This window comes from Mustela putorius, unplaced genomic scaffold, assembly GCF_011764305.1.
Source record: "Mustela putorius furo isolate JIRA1106 unplaced genomic scaffold, ASM1176430v1.1 tig00537227_pilon_pilon_pilon, whole genome shotgun sequence".
In the NCBI taxonomy this organism is placed as follows: Eukaryota; Metazoa; Chordata; class Mammalia; order Carnivora; family Mustelidae; genus Mustela; species Mustela putorius.
This window is the reverse complement of record NW_025422368.1, coordinates 2,511,565-2,528,513: the sequence shown is the minus strand read 5'-3', so window position 1 is coordinate 2,528,513 and position 16,949 is coordinate 2,511,565. Positions and strand designations below refer to the sequence as shown.

Here is a 16,949-nt window from a genome sequence, read left to right as displayed (position 1 = left end):
ATGCTGGAGAGGGGCCATGGTGCCAAGAGCCTGTGCATCAGTCTTGGGCAAGCAAGCTCTCTAAACTGCAGTTTCTTCACCTAAAACATGGCAACATTGAAAGGAACTACTTTCTAGGGTGAGCATTATTTGAGATAATTCTTGTAATCCACCCAGCACAGGATCTGGCACAGAGCAAGTGTCCTCAAAAGTGTTAGCAGTGCTGCCCCTGCATACACGAGTTCCAGTGAACTTGGCGTCTCCTGAGACCGTGATCAAGCAGGTTTACCTGAGAACCAAGCTGGCTTCCATGAAGTTACAGAACACTGCACATCTTTCATATGTGCAAGCCTTCCATGTATCTAAAGACAGATGTCCCTCTTCCACTCTTCAGTCTTTTTTTTTTTTTTTTAAAGATTTATTTATTTGACAGAGAGAAATCACAAGTAGACAGAGAGGCAGCCAGAGAGAGAGAGAGAGAGGGAAGCAGGCTCCCTGCTGAGCAGAGAGCCCGATGCGGGACTCGATCCCAGGACCCTGAGATCATGACCTGAGCCGAAGGCAGCGGCCTAATCCACTGAGCCACCCAGGTGCCCCCCACTCTTCAGTCTTAAGGGCATCTAGAAACCAATTCTTAATTTTGAGGAGGTAGAATAGAGCAGGTTCATCTGGATGTTTTAGATAATTTGGCCTAAGCTAGGGTTAACCCTTCTGTATGCTTTGTCCCCCAGCTGGTCCCAAGCACAGAACCTGGCGGTCCTCATCACTACATCCTGGCATTTCACTGCTTCTTAAAAGGGATGATCCAGTCCATGGGTTTTTCTGTGGGAAATGGATCCTATGCCACATCAAGATCCTTCTCTGTACTTTCCTGACAGCAGTCCAGAGGAGCAGGGCTGTGAGGGGGTGTGGGCTTCGGGACTGCAGAGTGGCTCTGGGCTTGGAGTGGTTTCCACCCCAGCTCCTACACTTTACTATGTGCCTTGGCAAATGTCTTAACCGAAACCTCAGTTCATCTTAAATGAGGCAACTACTCCTGTTATCAAGAGGTTGTTGCAAAAAGTGAATGACTTACTGAATACGAAGTGTCTCGTGTTCCATCTAGCATAGAGCAGCTAATAAATGTTCACAACCCTGACTCTCCTAGTATCTCTGATCATCAATTACAAGTGGACCTGAGCTGAGGCTCAATTCAGCAAGGGTCCGGTCTAGCTAACTTCCTATGTCTAGAAGGGAGGGGACTGCTCTCTCCCGTGGCAGACATAGGCACACCTTGGAGATACTGCTGCCAGATCACCACAATAAAGCAAGTAACGCACTGGGAGTCAAATGAATTTTTTTGTTTCCCAGTGCATATAAAAGTTATGTTTACACTACACCGCAGCCTATTAAGTGTGCAATACCATTATATCTGAAAAACAAAATAAAACAATGTGTATGCCTTAATTTAAAAATTTGCTTAGGGGTGCCTGTGTGGCTCAGTCTTCGTTAATTAAGCATCTGCCTTTGGCTCAGATCATGATTCGGGTGTACTGCAATGGAGTCCCACCCGCATCTGGCTCCCTGCTCAGTGGGGAGTCTGCTGCTTCCTCTATCCCTCCCGCCACGCCACCTGTGCTCTCTATCACTTGCGCTCGAATAAAATCTTAAAATAAAATATTGCTTAAATATGATTGTTATTTAAAAATTTTTTTTTCAAGTAAGCTCTGCACCGAACGTGGAGTTTGAACTCAGGCTGAATTCAAGAGTCAAGACCCTGAGATTGAGAGTCCCACACTCTACCGACTGAGCCAGCCAGGCACCCTGTAAGTCGGTCTTTCACTGGTGGAGGGTCTGGCCTTGATGTTGCTCACTGCTAGACTGGTGGTTGCTGAAGGGTGGGGTGGCTGTGGCAATTTCTTTAAAGTGACAATGAAGTTTGCTACATTGATTGGCTCTTCCTTTCACAAATGATATCTCTGTAGTGTGTGATAGATACTGTTTAGACAGTTTTTCCCCATAGAATTTTCAAAACGGAGCCAAACCTCTCACACTCAGCTGCTGCTTTATCAGGTAAGTTTCTGTAATATTCTAATTTAAAAAAATTTTTTTTTAAAGATTTTAAGTCATCTCTATACCCAGTGTGGGGCTGGAACTCCCAACTATGAGATCAAGAGTCCTGTGCTCTCCTGACTGAGCCAGCCAGGCACCCCTGTAATATTCTAAGTCCTTTGTCATTCCTACAGTCTTCACATTCCTTCTCAAGAAACCACTTTCTTTGCTCATCCACAAAAAGCAACTCAATTGTTCAACTTTTATCATGAGACGGCAGAAATTCAGTCAGTCCCACCTTCAGGTTCTACTTCTAAATCTAGTTCTCTTGCTATTTCCACAACTATAGTTACTTCCTCCACTAAAGTCTTGTACCTTTAATTTGTAAAAACAAAGAACAAAACCCCAAAACCAACCAACCACACACACAAACATACAGAGTCTTCAAAGTGTGATAAAGTGAAGTGCAAGGAAACAAAAAGGCCTGTAGGGGCAATGGCTTAATTCTTCTACAACTTGGGAAACAGCTCCGCGCTACCTTCAGTCTCCTTTCAAAATGTCTCCATCTTGGCTTTGGTATTTGGCTCTCAGCAACTTACTTTCTTACCCTTCTCCGTAACCCCATGTGCTCCTGACCACAACACAGGGAAGATCACCACTACCTTTCCAGTCTGGAGACACAGTCTCCCTGCTTGTGTCAATTATTCCAAACACCAACCACAAACAGCTCTCGTATCACTCCTCTTCTACTGGGAAATCCTCAGAAGCACCTGCTACCTCCTGGCCAAGTTTTTTAGCCTGGCTCACTCTTCTCACTTGTGCTAATTATCTAGGGATACACAGATTGCCCTATCCCTCACCATAGTTCCTGACCACTACTTGTTCTCCTTGTGACTTTTACCCGTTTCCAAACAAGCTCCATCCCTCATTTACAGAATAAGCTCTTCCCCACATCCACAGAACCGATAGAATCTTTGGAAAGCTTCCCTTTCTATGTGTGCGCTCCCCCAGTCATGTCAAAACTTCCTGAGAGTAGGGTTTGTTTTTATTTTTATTGTTGGGAAGGAGGGGACAAAACACTAAAAGGGAAGAGGCCGCTTGCCTTCACACACACTACCTTCCCCTATCCACATAAAGCCCATGAGTTTAGCCGTGAGGCTCCCATGATGCCAAGGACCCTGTTCCCAGGGTAGTGCACAGATCTGACCCCTGGTCTCAGTACCTTCTTTCATGTTCTATAATTTATATGAACCACCTACCTTCTTTAGGCTGTGTCTTCCCTGCATAAAAAAGAGGGATAAGAATCCCTGCTCCTTCTGTCCTCAGATATAGGAGAGCAAGGAAGAGCATAAACATGAAAGCCCGATGAATTCCCAGCAAGAGTGGCCAACGGGACTCGAATATGAGAGTACTGAAGCATTAGACAGAACAGTGGTTCTCTCGATAGTTTAATGTTATATTTGCAGCATAAATAAGGCACAATATATGTCAGGGCGAGGGGGAGCGGGAGAAGGCATAGAGGGGGTGGGGATAACTGCTGGGTGGAAAGGGGGATAGGAGAGGGGAGGGGGAGGGAGAATAGAGTGAAGCCTCTGCCTCAGCCAGTCCCAGGAGATTGTGAGAGCCCGCTCACAGGGATCATGCTGAGTTGGGTGGCAGGGAAAGGGGACAAGACAGTTTTGTAACAAAACAGCCTGTAGCACTACATCCTCCCACATGTCAAAGTCCACCACTGGGGACTAGGGGAGACCCAGACCCAGAGTCGAGCTCCTTGGTGAGATGGAGAGGTGCTGCTACATGTCAAAGATATACAGATGAAGAGAGCTATAACCATAGATACGCATGGCTTGCTTTCAACAGATACTATGTCCGGAGGCGGCAGCCTCCACTGTTGGGGCTGGAGGCTCATCTCCCTGCCGGAAAGGGGTGTGTAGATGTGCGTGTGTGCGTGCGTGTGTGTGTGTTTGTGTGTACAGGACAGCTAGAGCTCCAGCTGGTCCTTCCTGTAACAAAGAATGTGGAGTGACCAGTCTGCAAGCGAATATGGGACAATTCTTGTCCAGACCAAGGCAGGACAGGTTTGAGGAGGAAGTAGAAGGAAGACAAACCTAGATTCTGAGATGAATGACGTGGTTGTTGTTCTAATGGGGGTGGAGAGAGGGACGGGAGGAAATGGAAAAATGTGTTAGTGCTAAGGCAGAGGATGGTACTTAAAATATCCTGACACCCTACAAGGATGTCCCAACTTGCCTCTAAGGCAATGGTTCTCACACATTAGTGTGCACTAGAATCACGGGGAGTGCATGTTAGCGTCCAGCCTGAGTTCCCAATTCAATAGGTCTGTGGTGGGGCCCAAATGTGGTGTCTAACAAGCTCCCAGATGCTGGTGCTGCTGATGCTCCTCGTCCTGGATTATATCCTGAAAACTACCACCCAAGGGAAAGTCAATAAAACTAGTGCTCATAGCCATTTCTTACAGCTAAAATTGCACTCGCCAGTAGCTAGTGGTGGTGAGATACCAGCCCGCCATTAAAAAAATAAAATCAACCCTAGCAGCTACAGCACAAACCTGCATCTACAGAGGACATAGCTGCCTTCACCTGCCCTACTCTCCCTAGCCTCTTCTCAATCTGGGATAGCATTTTGCCCCAAAGAGCGACAAATGACCTGCTAACAGAGGGTGGGAATGGTGGCTAGCAGCTGATGCTCATTCCTGCTGGGTTACCACTCAGGGGCCTTGGGTGGGGATTTATGTCTCTGTGTGCATACATGTGTGCAAACACGAACAGAGAGAAATCAGTTCCATACTATGAGTGGGATGTTTAGGGTTGTGGGAGGCTGAAGTAGGATGGGAGCTCCTCTAATCTGCCTTAGGATCCTCACCTGTCCTGTTCCTCCCTCTGCCCCTGTCAAACAAAAGTCTAAAGAAAGCAGAAAGAGCATATCAACAAAGGCATACGTGATATAACTAGGAGGACTGGATTCTAAATGGACTGGTTATGAAATTAAAGGAAAAAAAAGGAATACATTTCCTTCCTGTGTATACAATGTACAATATTAATGAAAAATAATGATTTGGGGGTGGGAAGGAAGTCATGAGAAAAAGGGGGAGGTTTTGGGGAAAGGGTGGTCTCAGGGCTAGCACCTTTAAAGGAGCCTCTCAGTGTGCAGCAGGGGAGCCTCAGAAACCACAGGAGGAATATTTTGGTAACTGCTTGGTGGTTCAGGCTATAGACAGGGCATGGTTATGGCTAAGTACCCTGTCGACCAGGATGGGTGGTGCCAGAGGGCAGTGAATCAGGATAGAAGCCAAGTATAATAGAACAGGCACAGGGAAGGCAACAAGGTGAATGAGGTTCAGTGAGGACATCTCCTTGTTTACCACTACCAGGAGTGTATGGTCTAGTGCTTAGGGCCAAGGAGAGGAGTGGAGGCTGAAAGAAGCCAGATGTGGGGTGTACAACCAACAGGGAAAGAGTAAGTAAGGGAGGGCCTATTTTTCTAGCTCTCTCTAGCTGTTGAGGGAAGCTTTCCCAGACTTTTCAACTCTGAGCAAGCTGAAAGGGCAAAAGTCTGCAGAGCAGACTACCTGGTCTAGTACATTTCTCTATGGCCTTGGTTATCTACCAGCTGTGTCTCTGGGGTGAGGTGGGAGGCCTGAGCCTTGTGTTCACTCAGAAGAGTCCCAAGGCATCCATACTCCCAGCTCCTTTCAGAAAGTGTCTTTCCGTAGGCCCCTAGAAAAGCCATGGTCATTAGGAAGGGCTAAGTGACATCCTCCATGTTTGGTTCTGGTCCAGATGAGTCAGGAGGGCAAAGGGCAGGGAGACTGGCCACAAGGCTGGCATCAATGACAAGATAAGTGACATTCCCCTTAACTATGACAGAGTCTCAGGATAAGCAACTGCTCTGTCTTCTTAGTGAGGCCACGGACCAACTAAAGAGCTATCTGGGGGGTTCTGTCCTGCCCCTCCCCTTCCTACTGCTTTACTACTAAGGTTCTGGCAAAGCCCCTTATTTAGGTCCCCAGTAACTTCCTACCAATGAAAATGAAATAAGGACTCAAGAGAATGAGACATGGGGACTAAGAAACTAAATAAGACCCTCTAAATAAATTAGCTTTCCTACACAGGGACAGACAGCTAGGACTCAAACTTCCTCCAAGGCCAAGCAGTAAGGCAGGGCATGTGTGCAGTGACAAACGGATTCTTCACTTGAAAAACACTTGACTAAAGGGGGAAGAAAAATAGTCATGGGTCTTACAAAGGCTCCTTGGGAGCCATAAACTCAGTCAACCTTTAGGGCAAGGCTCCTGGTAGGAAATCAAGAAAATAAAAAATGAAACACAACTAAAGCAGAAGAAAGTACCAGGGCGCAGCCGTCTAAAGGAAAAGTCCTGAGTACAAGTTATGGCTGTGAACTGTTAAAGGCAAATGGAGTCCCCGGAGGTGGTAGCTGGCGTCCTGACCATCTGCCGTGCCATTTGCTAGACTGAGTCACCTCAGGGGCTGTTCCTGTTGGGTCCTGGGGCGGATGGGTAGAGGATGAGAAAACCATGTTTTCTCTCCTTTCTCTTCACCAGGTGTGTCTTGTTCAGCACCGGCTCTGAAAAGCAGGAGGGAAAATGAAAAACAGACACAACAGAATATGTCCTCTGACTGCCTCACCAGTGTTATCACTCTGAGAAGATGGGAACCTGGTAGCTTAGAATGTTTCCACATTTCCTGATGACAGCCAATTTTGGAAGACAGACTAAGAAAGGAAGCTGGCAGTTATTCTGTATGCAAATTTAAGATGGAGGTAGGAGAGAGGGAGAAAAGGACATTCTTGGCTTGGCCAGATGGCAAAAGGTGGCTCTGGGACAACTGGAAGAGATTCATACTGACAGGCTATTAAAGCTGACCTATCTATCCACAGGCCTCTGGCTTTGGACTGCTTCCTATGGCCCTGGTAGAAATTGCATAGTTCAGAGCCAAAGGAAGATGAGAAGTCTTAACGGGGAAGAAAGAGGGACAAGAGGGATGAATTTCTCCCCTTGTAACCTGACTCCTTACAGTAAGAATGGCTGAGAGCAATAGTCACCAACTTCCCAGGCACACCAGATCTCCACAGAGCAGGGCTCTTCTGCTGAGATCAGTACAGCACCTCCTCTCTCCTGCCTCTTCCCAGCCTACCTTACCCTCAAGAAAGCCCACTCAGGACCCCGGGGACACATTGAACCTAGGGATCAGAAAGCAGAGGAGAGCTGAAGAAATATTACAGGAGCAGAGAGACCTAGCAGCTAGCCTAGGAGCCTGGTGAACGGGAGAAGGGAGATCCAGGGTGAGGGACACTTGTGAATAGAAGAGCGTAGCTTGGAAAAGACGACCTCGGGGTGGGGCTGGGAGATGGGAGAAGGAAGGGAGTGCAAGAGTGCCCCACACAACAGCTCCAGAGGGCTGTGCCTAAAGAGAGACTGAGGCAGTGACCCAGGCAGGGGAACAAAAAGGGAGAGACAGGAGCAGATGGACGACCGAAAGGAGTTATATATGCTTTGGCCAGTAAACTCTTGTAAGACATTAAGAATCAATCCACTAACCTGATAGAATGAGCTTCGAACTCTCCTGTTCCTGCTTGCCCTAATGGTCACTGCAGGAGGGTGGACTGTGGAAGTGGGGGGGATCAGCCAGTCACACCCGGGGCACTTTCCCTTTTCACTAACGAGAAGAGCTAATAAGGCCACAAGATGATCTTTCCAAGGCTTAGCAGGAGGTGGAAAAGGCCCCAGCAGTAGGCTGAGAAAACTCAAAAGACACAAAAGGGGGTACCCAAACAGATCTGGAAATAGCTAAAAAACGACTAGAATTCTTGCAGCTTTGTTTCTTTCTGCTTTGTTTTGTTGTTGTTGTTTTTTGTTTGTTTTGTTTCTGGGGTTTTTTTGGTGGCAGGTAGGGAGAAGGACTAAATTTTATGGAAGAGCTGAAAAATACTGCTAATTCATACATCAAGGGTAATTTTACATTCACCATAAGTGAATGTTTGAACTAGACTTCAGGAAGAGGGTAAAGGGATAAAATAAGCAGCTAATGGGAGACAAAATCCTGAGCCCACTGGGTGGCTGGGGCGGGCTAGGGGGTGACCTGCCATCAACACTGGCCTCCCTCTACCTAGCAGAAGTGGCGTGCTGCTAAGGATCAGGAAGGTAATAGTCATGGCTTAGTGGGAAGAGAGGGAACCGAGAAACCCAAAACCTAGAAGTGCAAGGGTTAGTGTTGAGAGAGACAGGTACACATGCACGGGCAGGGGTGGTTGTTCGGACCATCTGGAAAGGCCTTTGGCTGTGGGTACATTAGAAACTGCCCCCTTAGGGGATAATCTATGTGGCTCTGGGGCTGGGAGGTTCCTAGTACAGGTGTCAATGTACATGACCATGTGGCTGAAAAGCCCCACATCTGTCCGTTACTCACAACACACAATCTTCCCCCCATATTGCCATGTCCAAGGCAGATGGGAGGCGATAAGATGACATCTCTCTTGGCTCTTGGGCGGGCGAGCTCTGGCTGGGGACCTCTCCACCAGGGGAGGCATCATCTGCCCGCAGACTGGGACTGTGGGGTCATGATCACATGCGACTGTATCGGCATGCTCAGTTCTGTCCTTTGGCTGGCCATCTGAGTGAGGACCGAGGTGGCTACAGCTTCAGCCGCAGAGCGAACACTGAGGCCATTGCTAGGGGCTGTTGCTGAGCTGTGTTGAATCACAGGGGCCGGAGAACCCGTTGGTTCTGAGCTTTCCTTGGGGCTTTCTGCCAGGAAGGAAGACAAAGAGCAGACAGCAAGTAGTTAGAATGGGGAAACGAGCAGGATCACCTTGTGCCATAATTCTAAAGGAGTCCCAAGCAAAGGAAGCCCATCATTCTGGGGGGCAACCTTCCCAGAATCTTAGCTTCTAAGCCACAAAGTGGCTAGGAAATGGGAAGTTCTACGAAGGGACGCAAGAACTAGGTCCAAATTAATTTATCTATCTCACTAGAGTAACCCCCCAGCATGTTAATTACACTGTCTGGCTTCTATGTCTTTGTGTGGTTCATCACCCCTACTGGAACACTCTTCCTTTTATTCATGCCCTTCAGTCTTGAAAGGTGATTTAAAATAGACCCCCCCCCCTTTTTTTAAGCTATCCTCTTTGATTAACTCCCACAGGAATTTAATCATTCCATTTTTTAAAAAAAGATTTTATTTACTTATTTGACAGAGAGAGAAAGCACAAGTAGGCAGAGGCAGGCAGAGAGAGGGGGAAGCAAGCTCCCTGCCAAGCAGGGAGCCCAATGCGGGGCTTGATCCCAGGACCCTGGGATCATGACCTGAGCCAAAGGCAGAGGCTTAACACACTGAGCCACCCAGACGCCCCTCCATTATTTTTTTATGTTCCTTTAGCATGCACTTGCCCCACAGGTAAGCCTGATAAATATCAAGCTACACTCAGGTGTGGTTATGAACGACCCACCAGTCGTTGGCCAAGTCCAGTTACTACGACAAACTACAAACACACCTGCTGGATCCTCCTGTCAATCAGCTAGGCATTAATGACTGAAAACATTTATTACAGGCTATGCCACCTCACCTAAAGTCATGATAACATCTTACTCACAACCACAAATATCTGAGCTGCACGCAGAGGCAACTCCATGTGGCTCTGCAGTCAGATTTTGTGAAACATCACAGCCTCCACAGCTGCTTCAACAGAGATGTGTGGAATAAATAAGGGCCAACGACCAATAGTTGTATTTTTTATTCTCTCCTGGTAAATGTCTGGGTCCCCTTTCAGGATTCAGATATAAATAACCTCCTCTGTGAAGCCTTCTTTGTTGCGCTCATGACATTCGCTATCTTGTGGCCGGTCCTTTCAGAGTGCACTCATTTATTCGTTGTCTGATTGAGCATCTTGCATGTGCCAGCACTGTGGTATGTGCTGACTGAAACAGGAGCCCTGTCTTCAGGAAGCTCCCACTCCAGGGGCTCACTGACTGGGCTAGCTGTGCTTACCTTATTCACAGGCTGACACGAGCATCTCCTCAGAACTCTGAGCCTCTCAGAGGTACAGTGTGTCACTGGCCTGCGTCAAATACCTACCACAGTGTCTACACCACACAGCAGGAACCAGATATATCTTTGCTGTAACAAACAAGTACTTTAATGGATTCCTGCCCCTCAAAAGTTCTTGAAGGGACTGGGCAGAAAACTTACTGTATACAGACTTCATACTGATGAATACTCAGTCCTTGCCTTCTTTACCCCATCAAAAGGATCTGAAATGCTGATCACTAAACTTCTGGAAACACCTCCTTTTCCTGGTTTCCAGAATGCCACACTCACGACTCACCTTATCTTCCTCCTGCCTTCTGGGAGGCTCATTCTGCCTCATTTGTAGGTTTCTTCTCCTTTCTCTGACCTCTAAATGTTGGAGTACCCCAGAGCTTGATCCTGCAACTACCTCTCTCTTTCTGGCTGTGCTCTTTCAATCTGGTTTTGTAGCTTTAAAAACGAACTACATGCTGCTGACTCCCAAAGCCGTACCTGCAGCCTACCCTCTGAACCGCAGGACCACACAACCAGCCTCCACTTGACACCCACACCTGCAAGCCCAGCTTGTCCAACTCTGGGCTGAAGCTACACCTCCTCATCCACTTGCTTCTACACTTTCCTCTACTTCCACAAATGGCAACTCCACTCTTGCAGTTGCTCAGGCCAAAAACTTGGGTGCAGCTTTTGATTCTTTTCTCGTCTATTCTACTCCGTCTGGCCCGTCATCAGGCCCCGTCACTCTAACTTCAAAATACACCCTGAATTCAGTCCCTTCTCAGCACTTTCTCTACCACCCTCCTGGCCCAAAGCTCCACCACCGCTTGCTCGTGTGACTGCCACAGACTCTTACACAGACTGCCTGCTCCTGCCGGGGCAGCTCTGCACTCTCTAACAGAGTGGTTTTGTTCAAACCTAAGTCAGATCAGTCATGTCACTTCTATTCTAAAAACCCTCAAATGGTTCTCCCCCAACCACAAGGACCAATGAGGCCCTATATGAAAATATTCCCGTTAGCTCCCCTACTTCATCTCCAACTACTCTCCATCCCCGGTTTTCTCCAATCCAGCCACACTAGCCCCCTTGATGTTCCCGGAATGTGCCACATGCACTCCCACTTTGGGCCTCTGCATTTGCTCTTCTGCCCTTTAGCAGTACGTTTTCACCCATATAAATGCACAGCCAGCTCCCTCCCTTCCTTAAAGTCTTTATTCAAAAGTTACCTCATCTAGAATTTCAACCCTGCTGCCGACATTTCATATTCCTCTTTCCTGTTTTTTCTTCCAAGCCTTTACTCTTATCTAATAGACCATATATTGTACCTATTTATCTTGCTTATTGTCCGTCTCACCTACTAAAATATAAGCCCCTCAAGGGCAGGGATTTTAATCAAATCTATTTGGTTTCCTATTATATCCTCAGCATATAAAACAGTGCCTGCACAGAAGAGGCTCAATCAGTATCTGCTTAATGAATGAATGTATCCTGAAGTACATATTAAAATTAAAATTTAAATAGAGATGTTTAAAATGAGTGATGTGGTTACTCTTTTTCTATGGGAACGCATCTCTGAAATGATAAAGACAGCTAGTGGAAAAATAATTCAATACATCAAAATTTGACAGCCAAAATCTCTAGGAATTTATTAAATTTGTACAGGAAAATGAATTATTAGCATTCACTGTCCACAAGCAAATTATTCACAGTAATTTTAATTTCAGGACTGTGCCTGTCCCGAGCATGACTCTATGACCATCTCTTTCTAGCACTATTTTATGTGTGCACACAGGTTACAAACTAAAACTACCATTGGTCCATCACTGGAAAGATAAAATATACCCCCAGAGCACAAGGCTTAACAAATGCCAATGTATCATCTGTTGTTTATACTCTCTTGAGGCCAAGATAGTGTCTTTGGAATAAGAAAGACCTAGATGGAAATCTTGGCTCTGCTATTTCACCAACTGTGTAACTTCAGGTACATGACTATTCTGTGGTTTGCTTGTGTATAAATGGAGGCGATATCTATTTCATGAGAGAACAGAGCAGATGGTAGAGTGCCTAACACAACACAGGCACCTGATAAATATTGCCATCCTTTATCTCGAACTATGATAGATAATTAGGATAACTCTATATGGTTCTGGAAACAAAATTATTTTTTAGGACTGGCTGGTCCAGAAAGGCTGCTTCACCCATCAGTGTGGATCCCTCCAGAACATTCAGAATGGTATTATCAAACTATAAATAGTTGAGACACTGGGTACATGCAGTTTATTGACTGACTAACCTTGCTTAGGTTGTGAGCCACTTACCCAAATAGCCTTGGGTCTTTTTCTGTAGTGCAGTAACCGGGCAGTCTTTGTGAGCTAACAGTAGCTGTTTCAACTGAGCCACCTCATTCCGTAGCAACGTGACTTCGTTCTGAAGAGGGAGGGAAGAAAACAAATCAAGAAAATGCACACTCCTACCTATGATCTCTGTCTGTCAAATAAATAAATAAAATCTTTAAAAAAAATCTTTAAAAAAAAAAAAAGAAAAAAGAAAAAAGAAAATGCACACTCTACCTACTAACAACTACCTACTCATGTTGTACCCCCATGGCTGTCCCCACGGTGAGGACAGAATGCTGTCTGGATTTTTTCCCCTGAATCTGGGAGACTCCTCATCCCGTAAGGCTTCAGACAGCTCAGGACCAGTCATGAGTTCAGTGACCGGAGCTGCTTATAATGAAAAGTGGGGATTCATAATGGACACATTATTCCTACTTAGGATAAACATAATCATACCAGAATTAATAATGCATATGTCCTCTAAGAAAGCCTACTTCCAGGAATCTGTTTAACAAAACTACCTACTCAAGTGCACACAATGTTAACTATAGCATTGCTGTTCTGGCAAAAAATTAGAAACATTGTAAATATCCGTATCTTATAATATAACCACACTACAGAACATACTACCATAGAGCTATTAAATAAATGAAGATCCTCTAGACACATGGCCAGGTCTCCAGAGATATTATCAACCCAGTTACATGTTAGAACAAATACACAGTCCCTCCCTGACTATCCCACAAAAAGTGTAAGTGAAAAAAATAGTTAGAAATACATATTATGTCTGGTAGGTACACACCAAACTCATCAGGAAAAAATCAGACTGGGAAAGATATACTGAAGAGGAACTTTGGTTTTGTTCTATACACTTGTGTGTGCATGTAGGTATACATATGTTATATACATAAATATAGTCATACACCTTTGCAATGAAATCTTAGTAAGTAATCAAAAGAAGGAAAAATAATATTCAAGAAAATATCTGGATTATAATTCTTCTATTTGTGCTTGTGTGGTTTCCCTTCTTTCATTAAGCTGCATTATCTGGGGCAAATACATTTTCCTTTGGGTGCTTCATGACCCCAGCTGGATTTGACTAATACCCAAAAGAGTACCCATTGCCTCCATCTAAATGGGTCTGTGGGTGATTCAGACTCTAGCAAAGGTTTAGGAATAGATGGTGAGTCTTTTTCAACCCCTGGGGAAGAGATTTCAATTTTGACTGGTAAGAGTCTCTTTCGGCATTCTTCCTGGCACAGCTTCTGGAACTGTCCTAATTTAAAGAATCATCGTCTTCTTTTATACTGTTTCACTTTTTTCTGATTCCATCTCACTTCCAAGATTCCTCAATCCCAATAATCACCCAGGACCCACTCACACTCAGCTGAATGTTCTGAGAAGTGAGCTCCTCCGCCTTCTTCTCAAGGGAGGACACCCAGAGCTTCCGCTTTTGACGGCAGCGGGAGGCTGCAGCCCGGTTGCGCTCCAGGAACCGCTGCCGCCTTTCATCAGGATCTTCATCCACTGTGCGTCGCCGCCGCCCTCCCGTACTAGGAGTGGGCTGGGCTGGTGAGACCTGGGGCCCAAGAAGAGGAGTTACTTGAAGGGAACGTAAACCCTTTCCAAATTCAACCTGATGTCAGGTAGAGATCTGGCAGAGGGCGTATCAGTCTCCGTAACCACAGCAAGTCTCATCACCATGTCCCTGAGTTTCTCTTCTCTCTGCCTCCCCCTTTCCTTCCAGACTTCTCAGCCCCATACTTAGACCACAGCTCAGGTGAAAACTGACTATTTCTGAGACAGACAGATAAGATGAGGCGAGCATCACTTTTTGTTTCATAACAATAGGGAATCTTGTAGGTGGGGAAACTATAATGAGGGGTGGGTGCCTGGGGAATTTTTAGGGAGACTGGAATAAAGATACTTGATTTGGACAAGCAATATATACAAACAACAAGTTTCAGAAGAGGAGAAAAGACTTTACTATGGGTGAGATACTAGCTATCATGGAGAGATATGAATTAGTACGTTCTTATTTACAGTCAGTTATTAATCATCCTCAGCAACCACCCTTCCCCCTTGTTTGTTCTGTTTGTTCTTAAACAAAAACCCATTTTGAATCCCTTTACATACTGGAGATCTAGGACTGCCTTTTGTCTTGAAACTTTAAGCTGATGTCCTCTGTCACTAAAGTACTTCTGGATCGTCTTCCCTTTCTATTAGCTGGTATGTGTTCAGAAAAGATAGACCAACTTTCTAATAACCGGCAAAATTAAAATGTAGGAAGGTCAGCCCTCTGTATAAAAGAAACTGTATAATGTAAAACAATGCCAAAAATAAATTCTTCCGGGACCTGCTGCTATTAGAGCACATCTGTATTAGTAGTTCCCAAGGGACAGAGCTCACATCAGTTGCATGAGACTAAGCGTGAGCTTATAAAAAACAGAATCTTATTCCACTTCAGGCCCTACTAATTCATGTTCCCCATTAATATAGATAATCAAGAAATAATTTTATTTATTTACACTAATATTATCTCTCCCAAAAGAAAAAATGGCAAAGAAATTTAAAACTCAATTTAATGAGGTGGAGGCCTTGGGTCACTGCTTCGCACTGTAATATGGGAAGTTTATACTAATTCTCTTGAGATTTTCAATTTTCTCTTTGTCCTGAGCTCAACGGAGCACATGAAAGACTGGTGTTTTAGGAGGATGGAGAAAGGAAATGGTAGGTTCCTATTCTCTCACGCAGGGAAGAGAGGTAAAAGAACACCAAGAGAAAGAAGGGAAGAATGAGGAAGAAAGGAATCAGCAGTAACTAAAAAGAAAGTCTTTTTTTTTTTTTCCTCCCATCATTTTCTTATGAGGGACAGCAGCACAACTCAGGCAAGGTGGCTGTGGCTTCACCATCTCCAGGGACTGGCATTGGAAGGGGTTACAGGAGGGACGGCAAGCTTAGTTTCCAATAAGAAAACTCAAATGAAGGCTTTTGCTGTTGGCCAAGCTTTAAGGTGGCATATGGACATTAAATGCTAGGACATGTGGTGGTAACTGACGAAGCAGGTGGTGACATCAGAAAAAGGGGCTGGACAAAGATGTCATTCTAGAAACCCATCTCAGGTTGTTGTCACCTGTCCAGCGCAGATACTACAAAAACTAAGGCCTATTCAGTTGTCAAAGAAACTTATTAAAACTGAGGCTTCCCTGGGAAAAGAATAGGGCATATAAATGGCACCACTCCTTTCATTGCTCTGCGATAGAAAGGGACTAAACTGATAAGGAAAATGTGTTTTATTATGTCTGTTTACTGAGCCATCTTAGTACCGTGACATCACGTTTTACTCATATATTGTTATTACCCAATTTTGGCCACAAAACTTAATCAGGTAAGTTTTTTGGTTTTTGTTTTTGTCTTTGTTTTGCTTTGTTTATTTTTTGTAAGACTTAACTCATGGGAAAGCGACTAGGGGAGCCTCCTTTGGTGCAAAAAGTGGTTTGAGTCAGGTTCTGTCACACTTCAGAGGGTTCTGCAGATACGTCATTCACATATAGAAAAAAAACAAAGACCAAAAACTGAGACCTCCTCTGTGCCAGCTCTGCCTTCTCCTGCCAGTCTGATGTAAATACAACAGAAGAGTGGGTAAAGCCTGGTGTGTCTTGCTACTGTCAAACTGTTAACAAGAACCGAAGCGCAAGAAGATGCCCCGACTGAAACCCGCTCTTCTATAATTTTTTTACTCCTCGCAAAACAGACGTGCCATAAAGTAATGGTGACACAGTGGGTTCCCCCGTCCAAGGGCCCAACTGACCTGTGGCTGGGCAGGGGACGGGGCATCCGGGTGCTGGATGAGGATCTGGCTCTGCTCAGGGCGGGCTGTCACCATGGTGCTGGCAGTACCTACCACCATTCCACACCCACCATTGATTGAGGAGACCTGGTGGGTCAGGGTGGCTTTTAGTCTCTGTAGGGAACAACAATAAAAAACAGCTTGCCAGGGGTGAGATTCTATCAAGGGTGAGAAAAGTGGGCTTAGATTTTAATACTGACCTTACAGATCACTAAAATTTCCATGCCAATTTGCCCTTAACAGAGGAATTAAAAGAAAATGACAGGGAAAATGTGCACCTGGATCCCTACCATGCCTACCCTGTTCCTTGGCTACCATCCTGGGCACAGTTGGAGGGTGGGGGCTGTTGAAGTAATAGAGTCCAGATGAAAGCTCTCTTCTGGAACCCAGCCAGGTGCTGGTTACGCAGCTATTCACCTCTTGGCCAGCTCTCCTGCCCACTCGTCCACCCTCCATCTGTCACCCTGGAACTGAAACAGCAAGCATTCCACTCCAAACAATCTGTGCTGCTTCTTTTCACTGCCATGGTCTATGTACCAGGCTCTAAAGGTGGAAGAGAGGAGACAGTCATGAATCAGGGTCTTTTCTTCTCCAGACCCCACCACAGGGTATCTTTAGCTTTGCAAGCCCCAGGTTTCTCTGCCTGGCTCACTCGAAAAACCTAGCTGATAACACTTTTTTTAAAAGGGCCAATAC

At 45.5% G+C, this 16,949-nt stretch overlaps 1 protein-coding gene across 14 annotated transcripts in view; it reads right to left on the bottom strand.

The window, feature by feature from the left end:
* LOC101674217 (cyclic AMP-dependent transcription factor ATF-7) overlaps positions 1–16,949 on the bottom strand; it is a 94,481-nt gene that overhangs the window by 2,062 nt on the left and 75,470 nt on the right. For 10 of the 14 annotated variants that reach the window (XM_045073288.1, XM_045073280.1, XM_045073283.1 and 7 more), the window contains 3 exons: positions 16,215–16,367; positions 13,785–13,982; positions 12,386–12,494 (listed from right to left, as the gene is read on the bottom strand). In XM_045073288.1, coding sequence (XP_044929223.1) covers positions 12,386–12,494; positions 13,785–13,982; positions 16,215–16,367 — 460 coding nt within the window. Of the gene's footprint in view, positions 1–3,441; positions 8,795–12,385; positions 12,495–13,784; positions 13,983–16,214; positions 16,368–16,949 lie in introns of those variants that run through there. The other 4 variants (XM_045073291.1, XM_013046875.2, XM_045073293.1 and 1 more) reach the window with 2 other exon arrangements.